Source organism: Pyrgilauda ruficollis, unplaced genomic scaffold (assembly GCF_017590135.1).
Source record: "Pyrgilauda ruficollis isolate IOZ18807 unplaced genomic scaffold, ASM1759013v1 scaffold139, whole genome shotgun sequence".
In the NCBI taxonomy this organism is placed as follows: domain Eukaryota; kingdom Metazoa; phylum Chordata; class Aves; order Passeriformes; family Passeridae; genus Pyrgilauda; species Pyrgilauda ruficollis.
In genome coordinates, this window is record NW_024512432.1 from 1158107 (window position 1) to 1176308 (window position 18202).

The following is an 18202-nucleotide window of genomic DNA, read 5'->3' on the forward strand; positions in this document are numbered from 1 at the left end:
AAAGCAATCATTTTAGAATGGGAAGCGGTCCGTAATCAAAAGCAAGTAGAGCATGGATCATGCATTTGTCACCTAGCACAAAACCAGGATGTTTCTGTTAGCCAACATCATGTTTATGTTAGCCAATATTCAGCACAGACAGAGAAATTGAGGCTGAGAAACTTGTGTTTGCATTCCCTGTACTTCTAAGGAAGAGTTAGAAGTGTTTTTTCAGGGACTTTCCAGTATTTCTCCCCGTGACTTCCTCTATAGTTTGCAATGTTTATACATTAGAGAAATATACTTTCGTTATTGCAAGGACAGCAACCACAGACACTTGAGGGGACAAATTGCAGCCCTCAATACAAGAGCAGGACTCCAGCAGCCAGGCATGGGAAGGGGAGTTTGAGGATAGGGAAATGACAGGAGGTCATGGCTTGGTCAGTTGATAGTTGTCACTTCTCCTGCCCCGCAAAATGAACCTGTCGGTGCAAGAAGGAAATAAAAGTGGTTTGAAGGGAAGGTGAAGTAAGGGGCCAAGAGAGCAGCAGAGGACAGAAAGGATATGTAAACTCCTCTGCTGCATTCCATTACGTGGAAGGCACTGCAATGAAAGGGAGGTGGTGAATGCACACAGCAGCTGCAAGGTGGAATGGTCTTCTGACAGCCTTGTAGAAAGACAGTTTAGATGCTAAATGAAGTGACCGAGGGGAGCAGAAACTTTCATGAGATTGGGAAAAGGAGGAGATGGACAAGAGCATGTAGTTAGCTGCAGTGAAATCTCAGGGTCCATCCTTTCACTGTGGTGCAAACGTCCTGGCCCTTAATCACCCGCTGGCCAGCTCCTGCTGCACTACACAGACGTGCACACACACACTGACTGCACGCCCTGCATGTTTCCAAAGTGTGCACTTCTCCCTCGTGGCTTCTGCATGGCCTGATAGCTGGAGGGCCACAGGACACGTTGTTTAAAGTGCAGAACTCTTCTAGCTGATGCCAAAATAAGATGGAGAAGGAGAGGACCAGCATGAATCTTACTAAGAAGGGTCTTCAAGAAAAAACAAGCCAGAGAGAGCTGTCTTATTTTATGATCACAAAGTAACCCAGCAACAATCCCTCTGCTGTTTTATTACTATCTAGATTGTAGATAAAAGAGAAATAAGAGTGTGCATTCCTCAAATGAACAGTTATATTCCAGTTAAAAACAGTAGTCTTTAAATTATGCCCTTTCTCTCTTATTCCCTGTTTCCTTCTGGAAGGTTTTTAAGAGAGGCAGACATCGTGTGTTCAGCACACCGCATTTCAGGGATCAGAATAGGAAGCAGCTATTACACCAGGACAAGTGCTTGCTTTTTGGGTACCCGAAGTAAAGGTCAAAATTCCTGTTTCAATGGTTAGATAGTGGCCTTTTTTTGTAGTAAAGATTTACAACTGTGAGGCTGAAGTGGACACTCGGTGGTGTTTAAGCATCTGGGGGTAAACTCTTTTATCTTCAATGGAATTAAAGAAGGGGCCTTGCCCTAGATAGAGCCCACCAGTCCCATGGATTTGGCACAGCCTGAAGAGAGGAGAGTGAGCCACTTACCCTACCCTAAGAGTCTGTGTTAGTGCAGTCAGGAGTGCCAGGTTACCACAACAGGGGGAGTTATGGCACCATGGACTTAAAAATTTTCATTTCAGTTCCAGAAATCAGGCTGACAAAAATAAAGCAGAATTTTCAAATAAAGCAAATGAAGATTTAAAAGATGAAGCAGATAACAAATGTTTTTTAATATATAAAAATTTTAATAGTACATTTTTAGGAATAATTACACTCTCATAATCAAACTCTAGGTATGTAAAATGCTGTTTTTTCCATTAGATGATGGAGTAGCTAATTAGACATACAATCAAGTACGGAGTAATGAGATTGTGAATATTTCTCCAGAAAAGGATAGCAGGAATGAAAAATCCAGCAGAAATTAAATAAATTATAACTCTTTGCTTTCTTACATAGCAACTGCTCAATAAATACATGTATAAATACCATGGAAATCACAATACATAAATACCAACTAGAGCGTTACACATTCTGTGGGTTAGGTTTTTCAAGTGAGACATTACAGTTCACAGTCTGGCCACAGGCTGACCGAGGCTCGGGAAGCTGTTGTTGACACAACATACTGGGGCGCTCCAGGGGAGCAGGAGGATTCATCAGTTTGCTGGTGAAATAGCAAAATTATCAGGCTTAGTGTGAATAAGCTGTGCTGCAGGTGCATTGCACCTCACTGCATATGTTTGGCTAAAGTGGCTGCCCAGGGTTCTCCATCTCCTTCAGCAAACCACTTTTCCTTCAGTGTCACGGGCAGCATGTCCCACGGACAGCACTGACCACAGCAAAAGACTTCCTTAAATACACACAGTTAAATAAATAGATAAATAAATAGATAAATATGCTCTATCCATAATTAACGTCATAACACTGATGCAGGATGTGGAAGGTGGTGCGTTGCTTGAATGATGCTTTCCCCAAACATTTCTCTTGACGAAGGAGCTGAAGAAGTTCCCAGATTTTTTCTGTCCTGGTGCTTCTTAGAGAGGAGAGTCAGAATTTTGTTGAGCCCTGTTAAGAGGGGAGGGAAGAGGATAATTTAAAAGAAGGTTCAAGTTACCACTGCTTAGCATTGCACAAACAGTTCAGGATGCAGGGTCTCTTTCCCATTCTTTGTGCTATCTTGAAGCACAGGGAGAATAAAGTTGATGTTTCTGAAGCAACTGCTGAAATCCCAGTGTGTGCATGCCTGGTGTCCAGCTGGGAAACCTCTGCAGCACGAGCTTCTGCAGTTTCTCACAGCAAGAACCTCATTAGCACAAAAATAGCAACTAAGTGAGGGGAAGATGACTTTTTGAAAGCCTTATTTTTCAAAGGGAGAAAAACACTTCTGTGCTTCCCTGCAGACAGAGTTGCTGGTACTCAGAGGTTTAGTACTGACATACCAGCTTGAGCAAGGACCCTGATGCACAGCCAGAAAAACCAAGACTGAATTTTTCACTAAGCAGGAAGCTTCCCTCTTCTTTAAATCTGATTAAGAAAGAATGGGAAGTATCACTATGGAATCCTACAAACTGGCTTTTTCTGGGAGGTTTGCCACTCAGCTGCCCAGACAGAGAGGTAATGGGACTTACCTGGCCAAAATTGCCTTTACAATCAGCTGTACCCAAGGAGCAGTGGGCTCCAAGCACACCTCTCTGCCATCCTTCAGAGTAGCTCTGCAAAACGGGGAATAAAGAAAAGTCAGGAATCTGCTACATGGATTTGTTTTACTCACAAAATGTAATCTTGCATTTTTAGATCAGCCAGTATAAGTTCATCCCAGCTACTCTAGGTTAGATTTGGCTGTTTTTCTTTATACAACCGAGGAGACCAGAACCATCCAGAATTGTGTGAGTCTCTGTGTCTTCTTTCAAAGCAGACTTGCATTCCCAAAAATCTTTCCCTCTATATATGAATACTTGTTTTGGATGTATTTATATTACTAAAGCTTTCTTACACAAGGATTAAAACCTCCACTGGTGAAAAGGTGTTTGAGCAGAATAAGGATTTTAACATTTTGGTGCCTTGGTGCTGTTCAGGTCAGGTTAGGTTGGTTCATTGTTTTCCTAAATCTGCTTACTGGAACTTTGTTTTTCTCCTTGAGTCTGCCTGCCCAATAAATGCAGGATTCAAACTACATCATTACCTTATGTACTAAGAACTGACAAGTCCATGAAATTCACCTTCTACTACTAGAAATATTTAACATGTCCCCTGACCAGGAACATGTAAGGCCACAGAGAGGGTGAAAAACAGAGTGTTTCCCTTAACACCATCCCTCTCAAAATAAAAGCCAAGTCTGGCTGCACGAGGTCAGCACGCTGACTGTGGTACTTGTGAAGCCCAAAAGGCCAGCAGCAGTGGCAGCAGCGCAGGGGAAGATGAGGGAATCTCTTGCAGAGCTACTTACATGACTTCAACGTTCTTGCAGTGGGGGCCGCTCTGCGTCAGCTTCACGTCTTGAATGGATTTCGGGGGAATGAACCTGGAATGGGTGGCTATGCACTGGCACCGGAGCTCGGTTCCCATCCTTGCCAGGGTCCTGCCTGTGAGCAGAAAAGGCAGATTGGGGTTGGACAGGTGCTCTCGTGGTCCGTGTATCAGACATAAAGCACAGCTGCTCTACTGTAACAACATTCTCAGTTAAAACACTGCGTTTGTCCAAGCTGCCTCAATCTCTTGTCGTGGGGAGGGTTACTTAGGTTTCAGAGGAGCTGATGCCCAAGTACACTGGAAACTAAATTAACAAATCTTTTAAAAGTTAACCCACATATTTTGTGGTTACTAACCCTACTGACTACACAGTATGGTTAGTTGCATTGTTTTAATATCTGGATCAAAAAACTTGGCCACCCTGCAGAAGACAGAGCCCTAGATTTGTTCATTAATTGGAGGTTTGCCCGTGTTTCTGTGTTTGTATTTTTTGCTCTCCCTTTCCAGCTGTGTGTTACTTGCTTGAGGCGGCAAGGTCACTAAGCAACAAATACGAGATGATAAACTGTTATTTGTGTGGGAAGGGAGAGAAACATTAAAACACTCCAGAACAAAAAGCTGCCTCCAGCCACAGAGGAACCTGTCTCTAGCCACATGCACTTCAATAGAAACAGAAACAAAGCAAATGCAAGTTGCATCCTTAAAATATTTCCCACAAGATGTCAGTAACTCTTCAGTCTGAGGTCTGCATGGTAGATTTCTGACTGAAGAGAGCTGCTGAAAATCTCTCAAAGGAGACTAATTTAGTGAAACAAATAGAAAGCTACCCTGCAAGGACAAGCATCTCAGTTGGTGCCTCAGCAAAACTGCAGCCAAGGGGCTTTGGGAAGCTTTACTTACCTTGAGACACAGCTGCTGAGATCAGGAAAAGAGCCAGGACCGCTACGAGTTTGCCGTTCATGGTTGGACAGGAGTTTTTCGCTGGCCTGTTTAGGTCTGGTTCTGTGAGCTGGAGTCCCAAAGGATTGTTGATTCCTGCTGTGTGTGAGGACTGTTGATTCCTGCTTATATACTGTTTTGTGCCCAGCCTCTGTACTCTGCTGGCATGGAGATTGCGTTAGAGGAATTTCCCAGTTGCAGTAAAAATGAGTCACATGACTATTGTGAAACTTCTTCCTAGATGACGAGGAATTATTCTGCAGATACAATTAATACAATGTATTAATTTATTAAAATATGTCTATGATAGCCACGCATTCAAATTATTTCAGTAGACTTGTCAATTTTGTGCTTTTTCTAAAGCATATCCTTATTGAATTATACACCTTTAGAATGGTTTCAGTTACATTTGTGTTGTCATTTATTATTACTTTCTTCAAGGTTATAACTGTTCTTTGCAGATTTATCAGGTCTATACTTGAGATACTGAATTTCTTATTCCCAGTTAAGGTGACAGCTTTTGCTTACCTGGTACAAGCCACCAGAGTGGAATTCAGGCAGTGCTGAAATTAGTGAGAAGCTAATTGGGTCATGGTGATTTTACCTCAGCATTATTTTGACACGAAAGATTTTCATTTTAGTTTTTTTTTTCCTCCGTTCAAGTGGCATGGCACAAAGTAAGTTCATCACTAATTCTTTGTGGCTAATAAAGGCTGCAGTACTCAAAGCTTTCTGCAGGAAGCAGATATTGAATTCTGAATGGATTTGAAAGTCATGCCGGTACTTTTCATGTTACACATGTTAACGGATGATAAACGGAGGAAGCTTTACATACAAACTAAACAGCATGACCTGCTGAACATAAATGATTTTGTTTCCTTTGCAGGTCCAGACATTTTTAATAAGTCTTTTCTGACATCTTTTTCAGTGACAGCAACCCTACTTGCTAGCAAAGGGACACAAGAGTGAGAGTTATGACACTGTGTGTGGTTCCACTGGTGCCTCATTGTAGATGTTGGAGTTTTAATGAATTTACGTGGAAGGTTTTGCTGATATTTTTTCTTTTGAGTTCTCTCTGTGTCTCCATACATGTATGCACACAGAGGTTAAATTAACATTTGATTAGAGATCACACTTTTCTTAGTTACTACTTGCAGCCTTATTATATAATATTGGTATGTGCTGAAAAGTTATTGATATCTGAGGAAGTAAAAGAGAATTCCCCTTCAAATCCCCAAGTGAAATCAGTGAGTGCTTGTGCTCCTGACCACCAGGCTCAGCTATTTCCTGCCTGTGGCAGTAACGGATCTGCAGAAATCCCCAGGGCAGAAGTGAAGCCAAGAGCCTGCTCCACCTATGATGAGCCCTGCCCCTGAACTAAGAGTGAGTATCTGTCTAAAAGAGCAGGAAGTTTGTAATGGAATATAAATCCCTGCACTTTTTCACCAAAGTTACAGTTTAATTGGGGCTGTATGAAGGGAGAGTAAGACAGACAAACTGAGGTGTGAAAACGTCAAGGCATGAGATCAAGCCCAAAGGCCAGGCACTCCTAAGCTGCGTTTCTGGGAGTGCCATGTTTCGCCCAAGCTCTCCCTACATCCCTTCAGCACCATGCCTAGGATCTCATCCAGGCTTTTGTCACGGCAACTGCAAATCCATTATGGCATTCTGGCAGCTCGTTCCCCTGCCAGCCATCAGAGATGACTTGTGCAAATGGAATTGCTGCTCCTTTGGAAGGACCGCGTCACCGAGTGAGCTGATACTGCCGCGAGCAGAGACCTTCCATGCTAAACCCTGTAAAAACCACGCTGGCAGTGAACAAAACAACGCTTACACAACAGTCTGACTACTGAAATGCTGCTGAAAAGGAAGCAAATACCTCCCGTGCCTATGTTCTAGGGCAGGATATAGCTTGTGTTCCCCATGTTGCAGGATGGAAACTAGTGGTTTGTCATGACTCATCAGCTTGTCTAATGAGCACAAAAGTCAAAAGGGCATCTTTTAGGATCTTCACTGGGACCCGTTAATCTTTGCATGTAGCAAAGGATGCCCCTGCACAGGGGACTCCCTAAGGGGGATTCAGGTCTGCTGAGGCTGAGCTTCAGTCTGTTACTGGTTTGAGTTTCTCCAGGTCCAGAGGAATGCTCCAGCTCCTGGGCTGATAAATTTACCCTGAGAAAATTAAGAATCTGTCTTGTTTTAGGCAAATTCCATCCTCTCCCTTGAGAAGTTGTGCACACAAGACTCAGGAGGCCAAGGTTTTGCTGTAATGAGGGTTCAGCCAGTCTGCCAACTCCTGCCTCCTGTGTGTCCTCCGTTCCAGCTACTCTTGTACCCAGGGAAAATCTCACTCTGGCTTCTGAAACCACCTCCTTTTCCCCACAAGGGCCTTGGCATTCCGCTGCCATTCCACTTGAGCTGCAGAGGGCTGAAGGGACAAATACAAGAGCTGTGAAATAATCGCTTCCGCTGCTCAGAAGTTGTGCCCAGTGTTGTGCAAACACTTGTGGAAGTCTGCAATGAGGCAAAGGTTAGAGAGCAGACGCGTAACGAGCAAAATATCTGCTAGATATCAGAATTGCTATAGGAGGAAGTGATAGCAAGGAGAGGAGAAAGGCTTAGGTCAGCTTGTGGGGTTTTTCAAACTTCAGTGTTTAAATATAGATGGTTATGTAGCCTTAGTCAGACCACAGTAAGTGCTGGACTTTCCTGAATCCCTCTGGAATCACAAAGTAGCAGTACAGCTTTTAGGTTGATTTACCTTTTAATATATGTATTTATAAAAACAGTAGTATGTTACTGCATGTTCATTTTTGATGTGCATTTCAGATCTGCTTGAAAAGACTCAATTCTGTATTGTAGCTTCCACTTAAAAATTGTTGTGGATTACATGAAATGTCTAATTTGCTCCAACTCAACCTGAAAATGCATTGAAAATATTAATATAAGGTATAAAGTATAAAGAAAAGGATGCACTAGCATCACCTGTAGTGTTAACACAAAATACTAGAAAATATTAACAAATATGCATACTACAAATAAAGTTTATCTACGTGGTATGAACAGAAGAGATACTAAGTCCACCTAGAGAGTTGCTGGGCTCTACCTGCCCTATAAGGCTGCATTTATTGCTTAACCTGCATTTGCCTCTCATCAGCTCAGCCAGAGGCATTTTCTGACTGTGCAGGTCATGAAGTGGCAGGAGGAAACACATGGTGAGTTTGAAGAAGTTTGTGCCAGGAACTTTTGATTAAATTAGAAGTGGTCAGTGGCCATGAGACACATCACACCTTCATCTCTAACTCTCATAATGAGATCAGTTTGGTGTAACAGCTGTAATATGTAAATTTGATGATCCAATGGATCTCAAGCCGAAGGACAGGTAACACCTTGCTGCTCACCAAAACCTGGTGGTGGGGCAGCAGGAAGGGACAGTGGATGTGTTCAGTCAGCTCATGGATTCACATCTGGGTCCAGAGCTGCTTCGGGGAAGGTGCTGCTGGGGTTCAGATTTCAAACCCCACCGCTCCCCCTGGGCTCACAAGACTGAACCCCACAGGGCGCTCATGGCATTTTTGAGTCCTCCATCACTCTCACCAGCTGTGTCTAGTGCTAGAATATGCACTTCAGCACTTTCTACTTCAGAAATCAGATTTATGTGGCTAGCCATAAACAGCAAATCACTAAGACAACATCTTTTTGACTGTAGAAAGAAATTAACAATAAATCAATAGGAATTGACACATCAACACTAACGTTAAACCATATATGCATTCCCCTGGACCCTGGAAAAACAACACAGAATAAACATGTAAGCTGCAAAATCCTTTTATATATATATAGAAAAAAGTGGTCTATTAGGGTGTCAGATAGAGCATGGTGCTCATAATGCCAGGGTCACAGGTCCAATCCCCATATTGGCCTTTTGCTAAGAGGTGGACTTGATGATCTTTATGGGTCCCCTCCAACTCAGACTAACATGTGAACTAACATGAGAGAAAAAAAAAAAAAAAAAAGACCTAATATTTTCTGTTATATTGACATAAATAATATGTTCTTTCCTTTGGAAACATGACTTCTAAACTTCTCTTGGTGTATATGTGCACGCGTGTCTCTCTGCCGGCGTCTTCCTGTCTGTGAGTGCAGAAACTGCAGCACAACAAACAGAAGTAACAAGGGTGATGTAGTCTCTCTATTTTTAGCTGCTCCCTTCTGAAAGACGTGAGCTCCCAGTCTTTACCCCGAGGCTTACTGTGACTTGGAGCTGTTGATGAGACAGGAGGTATTTTAGGTGTCAGCCCGTGCTTGCTTGCACCTCCCTTATACCCAGTCAAATCCCATTTAGTCACTTATAACCACTCTTCCTTCCTGATCTGATATTCCTATCACACACCCAGCACCACCCCGAGATCTCTCTCCTGTGTGCTGATGGTCAGCCTAGAATGTTTTACTTCTGTAGGAGCTTTGTAATTTTTTTCCTGTGTCAATCACTTTGGCTACTGCCTGCAGGGAATTTCACCTGCTAGTTTGTTGCCTGGTCAGTGACTCTCCCAAGGTCCTTCTGCAGCTCTTTATAGATGAGCCTTGTTTCCACATCATCATTTAGCATCACCAGAGCACCTCAGCTCATGGAAAATTACCTTCCAGGATCCCCTGTGGGACAGCCAAACCTAACAGGACCCCACACAAGGTGGTTGTAAGAATCCGTGGGTGATGTCCCTTAATCAATGAAAATTGATCTTTTCATTCTGCCCTTCATCTCTGGGTAGTCACTTGTTACTTGTGCCTTTCCAAGACATGCTTCTTAGCCTCATTATTTCCAATGTTTAGTGAGGGCTGTGAAAAGATTTCAGAAAGGCAGTTTGACTCTACCTGTGAGACCTGCCACATCCATCCATCCTGTCTTGTTTTCACCTTCAAACAACTGCAACAAGTGCATGAGAGATGGCTTCCTTCAAAGCCACACAGATGCTTCTTTCTTATGTGTTTTTTCATGTGCTTGCTTATTGTATCCGTTCTGTTTCTGTTTGAGTCAGGCCATTTAGGGGTAACTAACTTCATCTTGTTTATTCTCATCCTTACAACACTTAAACACTTTCATTAACATTGAACTCCTTGATCTACCACAGACAGAAGTTTAGACAGAGTGACAGCAAAGAAAATAACATGAATCAGCAACCATCTCAGGGAAAGAAAAATAATCAGCTGTAGTGATGTAGCAGAGGGGCCATTCTCATCAGAAATCATGGCATTCTCAGCAGCAATGTTTTCTCTCATTTCATGACCTTGCAGAAATCCAAGGTTTATTCTTCCTTGCCTTTTCTTTGACTGGTGACTCAACAGTGTCCCTGGCCCTGTAATTCGATTAAGTACAAAGTGAATTCAGAAATTAAAGAAACAATTACTATTAATGCAAGCTAAGGGAGAGCAGTAAGTGCTCACCAATCATGAATTACTTATTTTTACTGTACCAACCAACTGAGATTTGTGCAAAATAAAAAACCAAACAAACAGAAGAACCCCAAAACATTCCTGCATGAACTGCTTCAACAGAAAGAAATTCCGTCTGCCCGTGTGCAAAGCAGGGATTTGACCATCCCTGTCTATAGGAGTGAAAGCTCTTGGAAATGCCAGCTGTATGTCTGAATTATACCCAGAAAGAGGAAGTGCGTTTTGAGACCTGGATTTTTGGAGGCGTCAAACATACAAAATGTGCTGTCTCTCAGCAGAGGTTTTGGGGCATCATAGCCATAGCCCTTTGGGTGGTTTAACACACCAGGAAGACATCAAAGGAAACTGTTTCACTCCCCAGGCACGTAGAAATATTGCTTTAGAGAGAACTGATGGAAAGAATTACCTATGCCTGAAGAGGGTGAACATTTGCATGCCAAGAATTGAAGTAGCTCTAAAAGGGGCTTTGAAGTGCAGGGGTTGTAGGAAAGGGAACAGCTCACCTGGCCAGCAGAGCCCTCACAGCGAGCCGGACCCAGGGCGCAGCGGGCTCCACGCACACTTCCCGGCCATCTCTCAGCGTAGCTCTGCCGAGAAAGGAGCACAGGAGTTCAGGCCAGGTGTGTCCCTCACACTTCTCCTAATGGCTGGAAATTCTCTTAGCCAGTAGATGAAGAAAGTGTTTGTTTTGTCTTATGTGTTTGGGGGTTTTTGTGAATGATGTCAGTACAGGTGTTTATGCTATAATCTTATAATGAGCCTAATGGATTTTCTATCTGGTTTCAGTTCTCTATCTGGCCATACTTTAGCAGATTTTTCAGGAACATAATTATCTTGAAAAGTTGTTTTTTTTTAACCAAGCCTGGCTTAAATTACCAGTTCCTAGTGAGGTGGAACGGGATGTCATGCAGTGCTGCACAGAGGGTATAACTGTAAAACCATTATTTGCTTAAGAAACCATAGTGGAAGCATAAAACCTGACTGAGCCCTTCTGTTTGTTCACTGCACTGCCCTGGTTCCTGTGACTAGTTCCAGGAGTGGTTTTAAATGAAGCTTACTGTATCTTTTGTTTTGTACTCACATGGAGTATAATCCTAGTTCCCCACTCCTCACACAGAGAAATACTCCATGTGAAATTCTGACACAAGAAATAACTTGGGGCCTTTTAAACCTTGCCACATGCAGGCCAAGTCAGAGGAAATTGTTTTAATCCATGTCAAGAGGATCAAGTTTGTATCTTTGATTGATTCTTCAATGTCTAAGTTATTAATTGTGCTCTGTGTTGTGGGAATCTGATTCTCCCCTCTGATGTTGTTCGTAAGTAAGATGACAGAAAGAGAATTAAAATACTCTCTGGAAGTTTGTAACACTGCCTGTGAATGAGCTTATTCCTTTGGCCATAAGGCCTCATTCCTGATACTTGGTGTCTCTGAGGCTTTGCTAGGGAACCATCCTGCCCCTCAAAGTACATGAGTAAGTAGGATGAGAAATGGTGGGTCTGTTCCTCCTGTAGGAAGCAAGGTGCTGTTTGGGAAAAGTGCTCACATGATTTCCACATGTTTGCAGTGAGGTCCTCTTTGGCTTAATCTTACATCCTGAATACTCTTGGGAGGGATGAACTTGGAATGAGTGCTTATGCACTGGCATTGGGAGCCTCCTTCATCTGTCTTCTCCAGGGCCTTACCTGTGGAACAAAACTGTTATCTCTAGGTACATCTTATTTGCTCCCCTGAAACAAACTGTGTTCTCTTCTGCAGCCTCATTCTTGTTCCTCAGACACTCTGATTTGCAGGATGCTGAGATAAAAGTCACTGCATCTGCACAACACAGCAGCTGCATTTTCAGAGCTGTTGGTGTGCAGCTGCATTTGAATTTAAACTTGGGTTGCTACGTTTCTGCCACGATCAGCTGCTCATATTCCTTATTCTTTCTTGCAAACGGGATAATTCTTGCTCTGTCATCAACCTGCCTACTAAGAATAAAATTGCAAAAAGGATAAAATTGTCATTTGTAAAAGATCTATATGGACATATTTAGGGGGAAAGGCCCTGTTTTAATTCAAGCACTTATTAAAATCTAGAGACAAGCATATATTGTGGCATAGGAATAAATTCATTTGCACACAGAAGCATATTTTACTCCTGGAAACATCCACAGCATCCTCACAGGTACAGATGATCCTTTTTACTTCTGAATGACAGTTTACTGAGGATGCCCTTCTCTTGCAAAAAGTCATCATGGACATAGCATAAGCCCATTTGCGTTTGCATGTGTATACTTATTAATTGCTTACATGATTTCTAAGAAATAATTTTCTTACCTTCTGACCCTGCCATTGCGACCAAGTAGAGAACCAAAATGACAGCAACAGATTTGCCATCCATTGCTGTGCAGGTTTTCTTGACAGAGGTCCTGTTCTGGTGCTGCTTCCCATCAGGTTTTATACCTGAAAGGTGCACTCCCAGCAGCCTGAGTGCTGAGAGGTGGGTTCTGCACATGCAGGTTTCCTAACACATGAGAGCGTTGCATAAGAAACCCAAACCTCTGTGCAGTCCATTCGGCGGCACTTCAAACTTCCCTATCCTTTGCTGCTGTATATTTTCAATTATTCTTTAAATTGTTGTTGTTATCCATCACTTTCTATTTGCACTTTTTCATGGGATATTGGCTTTAGCCAACAACGCTAAGCTTGCACTTGGAAATCAACACAACATTACCAGACATGTCTCTGAGCCAAAATAAAGAGACTTTTTCCCTCCTCTGTGAATATAAAACTTCTGTTCAGCTCTTTGCATCATGCCTAAGTGCCTTGTGCAAAAAACATTTACCTGCATAATTACAAGAAATTTTCATCCCAGTCTTGCTCACTATATTTTGATATGAAAAGGATGAAGTTAATAGTCAGTGTTTTATGAAGACTCAACTCTTCTTCTCTTGCTCTCTGAAAGGATTTTGTCTTTTTCAGTTTGGCTAAAGGGATTTACATGCTTTATTCTGTGCTGAGAAATCTCTCTAGTCATTAAGCAGGAAATGATGAGCTTAAAATGACGGAGGCATCATCACCAAAGTCACTTAAGCTCTTCTGAAACTTTAATCTGTCCATAACGTGAAAGGAGAAAGTATCTGGCAGTAAGGGCTGTAGTGATACTTGGTTAAAATAAACACTTAGGAAGTTGCTTGTTTTTCTTTCTAACCTCATGCATTTAGAATAATCACAGGTGCCTAAGACAGCAGATAAACACATGTCATAAGTGACTTCTAGTGACGGGGAAGAGCAGCCCAGTCCGGTGAAGGTAGACACCAAGTCAGCCGCAGTGCTTCACTTAGAAGTCTCCAGGAGCACTGAAATACATTTTTGGAAGCATGAGAGTGGTTGTTATGATTCTATGGAAGGTATTCTGTGACTGCACACAGAACAGGGATGTGCTATGTAGTCATTTCTACCCTTGGAATAGCATCTCACCAATGAGCCTACGGAGGAAGGAGCAGATGCTGTGCCCAGGGTCCTACAAGCGCAGCCATTGCTGACATTTTGGACAGAAGAACTGATGAGGAAAGTCCTTTCTCAGCTGTGGTTCAGCTCCCAGTAACTTGACTGGGATTTTGCTGGTGGCAAATGTTATGTGTATCTGTATTACACTGAAGCTGATGCCAGTCCTTTAGGATACACCCAGATTTTTATGGCTGTGCAGATCAAGTGGTCTTTCCCAACCTCTCCCCATCCTTGGCTGATACTTGCGACATCCTTATCTCCAAATTACATCTCTGAAAGAAGATATCTTATAAAAATCCCTCAGGATTATTAACAGGAAGGCTTAGACTTGTAAGACAAGTCTGAACAAAACCTGTCTCCTTGAGAAACCTTGACTCCTTTGCATTCTGAGGTCTAGCAGGCTGTACAATGCTGTGCAGTGGGGCAGGGGCAAATGTGGGGACAGGGAGGAAAGTGTCATCAGAATAGTTGTCCTCTTGCACAAGAACTTGCTCATACACTGCCAAAAACTCCCTTTATGTCTTGCACCATGAGCAAACATGAGCTGATTGTGCAGAATATGGAGTGGCTCCTTGTTGGAAAAGACCAAACCTAAACAAATATCAAAATATTTGCTCAACTTTCCCACTTCCCAAGTGTTTGCTGCTTGAATTGCAACATTCCTCGGTTATTTGCTCTGCTACAGGTAGATATAAAGCCATATAATAATTAGAGCTCTCTTTCTTAGGACTTCCCCTGATGTAGTCCTCCCTCCTAACTGGAATTAGGGAGGATGCTCTCAGTGACTTCCTTAATGTTTATCAGATTTCCCTGTTTCTTTAAGCTGATGAAAACCCTTGTTCATTGCCGTGTTCTCAGGTGCTCTCTGTCAGAGCACCACACTGCTATGGCCTTGTGATTTCTGTGACAACCAGTATTTGTTCATTACTATCTGGGAATTTGATCATCCAGACTTCTGAAAACACTGAGTCTCACAGGAAAGAGGAAGAAAGTAGATAACTGTCATAATTCCTCTAATAATCTACACTTTACAGAGGCAGCAACATGCTGTTTCAATTTGCTGGCCCCTACAACTCAGATCCCCCCCTTGCCCTGCTTGGAACCCTTTATGTAATACAAAAGGAAAGAAAATGCTTCCTCTTTTTATCAGTTCTCTGTTCCAACAAGGAAAATAATAACAAACAACATTGAAGTGAAAACATTTCAACAAGCATTTATTAGATAGGTAATCATAAATATCTTCAATAAATAAATAAATAAATAAATATTGTTCTATAAATAAATAAAGTGGGGTTTTTTCTAGCCAAAAGATGGCATTAAAATATATGTTTATACCTTCACAACACTCATTCACCATAAATAATATCTTGAAAATGATGACACAAAACCTGATGTACAATCATTTTGCCGTGTTAATTCTGGAAGCTCCCCTCCTCGCCCAGTAGCCCACTGTGAGTGGCAGTGACCCAGGTGCAGGTCAAGTTACTTGTCCATGCTTTTCTGGGGAGAAGTTGTTGCTGGTCTTTTCCTAAACTGCTAGCACAAAGGAAATGAGTCATTTAGTGAAAGCTCCACTGGGCATGCACTGCACTGTTCCAGCTGTGTTTAGCAAAAATTATTCCAGAATCATCCCCATATTCCTTCACAAGCCATTTTTCCCGCCTCCTTATTGAGGCAGTGGTTTCTTTCCTACGTGATGAGACCAGTTTAAAAGACTAAAAGTGTCGTTGTCAACTAACTACAAACCAGGGAATGCATATTCTAAATGCTGTGACATTGTGAATGTAGGAGGCAGGAGGAGCTGAGCTGCCAGAAACTGGGTGAGTGTCTGCCCTATTTTTGCCTCGCTGGAGGAGTCAGGACATTTTTCTTCTTTGTTTTAGGACACTGTCTCAGGTTTGGTGTTGGCCCTAGAAAGAAAGAAGATGGAAAAGGAAGCAATTAAAAATCAACCATACAACAGGTAAGACTTGCTGGTGTCAGCTGAAATCCACCACTTCGTGCTTCTGTGCTCAAGACCCCGAGAAGCTGTGATAGAACCCAAGGGAGACTGGTACGTCATCAAATTCCCAAAATGATTCAACAGCAGTGAATTTCCATAGTTCGATGCTTCACTTCACAGCTGGAGCTGGATTTCCCCCCCTTTTATCTATGTGCCAGTAGTTTGAAAAACTGCTTGCTGCTTTCTGCCACTGCAAGCATGAGAAAACCAGTCAGTTAATGCTCGGATTTTCTGGGCAGTTGTGCTGCAGGTTTTCAAAATGCTTGTGCCTTAGGGGAGAGGAAGGTAACCTTCCCAGAGATGAGTGGCACAGCAAGGCTTCAATAGCTAATGCTGTAATTAAGGCTCAAAGCAATCACAGTGTTTGTCACAATTAGCGAACACAAAAGGTAATAACTGCCCGAGGAGACAATTTTGGAGCACTTCACACCCGTCTGTGTTTGGTAGTTCAATTAAAATACCGGTTTTCAATAAGCTGTGATTATTGAGGAGAAATGACTCACTTGTCCAGAATTGCCTTGATGATCAGCTTCACCCAGGGAGCGCTGGGCTCCAGGCACACTTCTCTGCCATCTCTCAGGGTAGCTCTGCAACAGGGAAGAAAGGAAGGGAAAAGGGCTGTTTAGTGAAACCCAAGGCAATGTCACCTTTCTCTCATAATAACAACATTCATAACCATCTCTCAGGGTAGCTCTGCAACAGGGAAGAAAGGAAGGGAAAAGGGCTGTTTAGTGAAATCATGTCACCATTCTCTCATAATAACAACATGTCTCTCATAACAACAACATTCATAATAACAACATACACTGACATGTTCCACTTGAAGCTGCATAAACTGAAGCTGTAGCCTAACATAAAGGGATCTTTTTCACTGGCTTAGTATCTTCTCATATCTGTTTGTTGGATGCATTAAACCATCTGCAGGACTCTCCCTCTTTTCAAAACTGCTTTTTTCCCCCAGCTGGCTTTGTATTGGTGTCGGTCTTTCACTGAAGAGTTAAATCTTTCCATCTTGATTCAGAAATTGTACTGCCCACTCCAGAGGAGCTTGGTTACTTAACAGTAAAAGTTCTGGAATGCAACTGGAACAATTTGAATGCTAATGGTACGGTTTTTTCATTGACTTGAGCAGAAGTGTGATCACTTTTTTGACCTAGCCCTTAAAAATTATGCTTTTATCTCTTGCTCAGCATGGCTCCATGCATTTTCACAAGCCAGTGGAATTCAGAGTTTTAGGAAGTTATTTATGTGCTGCCTGATGACAGCAAATTTAGGTTAAAATATTGCATGTGTTCTAAAAGTAGAGCTTGGCAAAACAACACTCAGTTCCCAACACGTAGCACATCGTCTGCAGGAGCAGGGAATGTTGCTGTTCTGCTTTCTGAGCAGCTGCTTCTGCCGGCGACTCACGCTCCTCACAGATCGAGAGCAAAATCTGCTTCCTCCTCGTTAAGTAATCAGGAGCCTTTTGCAAAACACTTACATGACTTCAACATTCTTGCAGTGAGGTCCGCTGGGGGTGAGGTTCACGTTTTGGATGAACTTGGGGTGGATGAACCTGGAATGGGTGCTTATGCACTGGCACCGGAGTTCAATGGCCGAGCGCGGCACCGGCTCACCTGGAAAACAAAAAAGGGTGGAGTGGTTCACTATTTTCACAGGAAGCACAAGATGGGGTTTTCTGCTGACAGCATCGGGAGAGTCCTTTGCTGCACTGGTAAGACAGCACAGTGCCTCTCCATCAGCATTTGCTCTGGCCATTGGTCAGCAGAGCTTGAGGAAGGGTTCCTTTACCTTGCGTTCCAAGTGCTGAGATCAGGAGCAGGACCAGCACAGCAGCCACAGTCTTGCCAGCCATGATGCAAGAGCGTGTCTTCCTCGTGTGGCCTGGGCCTGGTTCTGTGGTGGGGTGAGCTCTGGCAGATCCCGGGCTGGCGAGTGCCTGTGCTCTGGGACAGGCTGTGTTTATATCCTGCCTGGGCCAGCCGGGGCACTCCGGCATCACGGGGGGTTTGGGAAACTCCAAACCTGCGAGATGCTGCTGAGCACTGAGTCACAGGTGAGTGGGGAAGCCCCTTTCCCTTCATGACCACAAAACTGCTTCTCATTCATAGAAAGCACTTTGTGGAGTAAAGACACGTAGAGTTGCCTGGTACTGAGCTGAGTGCAGTCTGTATAGAGGTTGTAATTTCTTGGAATAACTTTAATCTGTCGTCGTGTCCTCCTTGTGACTTTCTACCACAGCTCAAAGGCATTTGCTCTGTGATTTTCTACCTCTGTGTCTTTGGATTTCAATGTTATTTTTTTCTGTTTTAAGACATGACAGAAGCAG

At 42.9% G+C, this 18202-nt stretch overlaps 3 protein-coding genes across 4 annotated transcripts; all 3 read right to left on the minus strand.

Moving 5' to 3' along the window:
• Positions 1 to 1753: 1753 nt before the first annotated feature.
• LOC121349335 (interleukin-8) lies at positions 1754 to 5010 on the minus strand. Of its 2 annotated transcripts, XM_041459624.1 has the most exons (4): positions 4886 to 5010; positions 3963 to 4098; positions 3145 to 3228; positions 1754 to 2581 (listed from the first exon to the last, which is right to left on the minus strand). In XM_041459624.1, the coding sequence occupies exons 1-4, from the start codon at positions 4944 to 4946 to the stop codon at positions 2551 to 2553; spliced, it is 312 nt and encodes a 103-aa protein (XP_041315558.1). In that variant the 5' UTR covers positions 4947 to 5010; the 3' UTR covers positions 1754 to 2550. The 2 variants fall into 2 exon arrangements, with proteins under 2 accessions (XP_041315558.1, XP_041315559.1); XM_041459625.1 differs by lacking the exon at positions 1754 to 2581 and having other exon boundaries at positions 3141 to 3228.
• Positions 5011 to 10202: 5192 nt separating this feature from the next.
• On the minus strand, positions 10203 to 12759 carry LOC121349342 (interleukin-8-like). The gene is made up of 4 exons (XM_041459631.1): positions 12696 to 12759; positions 11921 to 12059; positions 10879 to 10962; positions 10203 to 10278 (listed from the first exon to the last, which is right to left on the minus strand). The coding sequence occupies exons 1-4, from the start codon at positions 12757 to 12759 to the stop codon at positions 10203 to 10205; spliced, it is 363 nt and encodes a 120-aa protein (XP_041315565.1).
• A 2988-nt stretch (positions 12760 to 15747) lies between these two features.
• LOC121349341 (interleukin-8-like) lies at positions 15748 to 17794 on the minus strand. Its single transcript, XM_041459630.1, has 4 exons — positions 17665 to 17794; positions 17354 to 17489; positions 16374 to 16457; positions 15748 to 15778 (listed from the first exon to the last, which is right to left on the minus strand). Exons 1-4 carry the CDS (start codon positions 17726 to 17728, stop codon positions 15748 to 15750), a joined length of 315 nt encoding a protein of 104 aa, XP_041315564.1. The 5' UTR covers positions 17729 to 17794.
• Between the last annotated feature and the right edge of the window lie 408 nt (positions 17795 to 18202).

Excerpts from the sequence above, each read along its gene's own strand:
- LOC121349342 (XM_041459631.1), bottom strand. The coding sequence starts at position 12,759 with ATGGATGGCAAATCTGTTGCTGTCATTTTGGTTCTCTACTTGGTCGCA. Across the intron at positions 12,060-12,695 it reads CGCAATGGCAGGGTCAGAAG|GTAAGGCCCTGGAGAAGACA; the intron begins GTAAGAAAATTA and ends TTTGTTCCACAG. Across the intron at positions 10,963-11,920 it reads TGCAAACATGTGGAAATCAT|AGCTACGCTGAGAGATGGCC; the intron begins GTGAGCACTTTT and ends CTTTCTCGGCAG.
- LOC121349335 (XM_041459624.1), bottom strand. The coding sequence starts at position 4,946 with ATGAACGGCAAACTCGTAGCGGTCCTGGCTCTTTTCCTGATCTCAGCA. Across the intron at positions 4,099-4,885 it reads CTCAGCAGCTGTGTCTCAAG|GCAGGACCCTGGCAAGGATG; the intron begins GTAAGTAAAGCT and ends TTCTGCTCACAG. Across the intron at positions 2,582-3,144 it reads GTAAAGGCAATTTTGGCCAG|GGCTCAACAAAATTCTGACT; the intron begins GTAAGTCCCATT and ends CCCTCTTAACAG.
- LOC121349341 (XM_041459630.1), bottom strand. The coding sequence starts at position 17,728 with ATGGCTGGCAAGACTGTGGCTGCTGTGCTGGTCCTGCTCCTGATCTCA. Across the intron at positions 17,490-17,664 it reads CTCAGCACTTGGAACGCAAG|GTGAGCCGGTGCCGCGCTCG; the intron begins GTAAAGGAACCC and ends TTTGTTTTCCAG. Across the intron at positions 16,458-17,353 it reads TGCAAGAATGTTGAAGTCAT|AGCTACCCTGAGAGATGGCA; the intron begins GTAAGTGTTTTG and ends TCCCTGTTGCAG.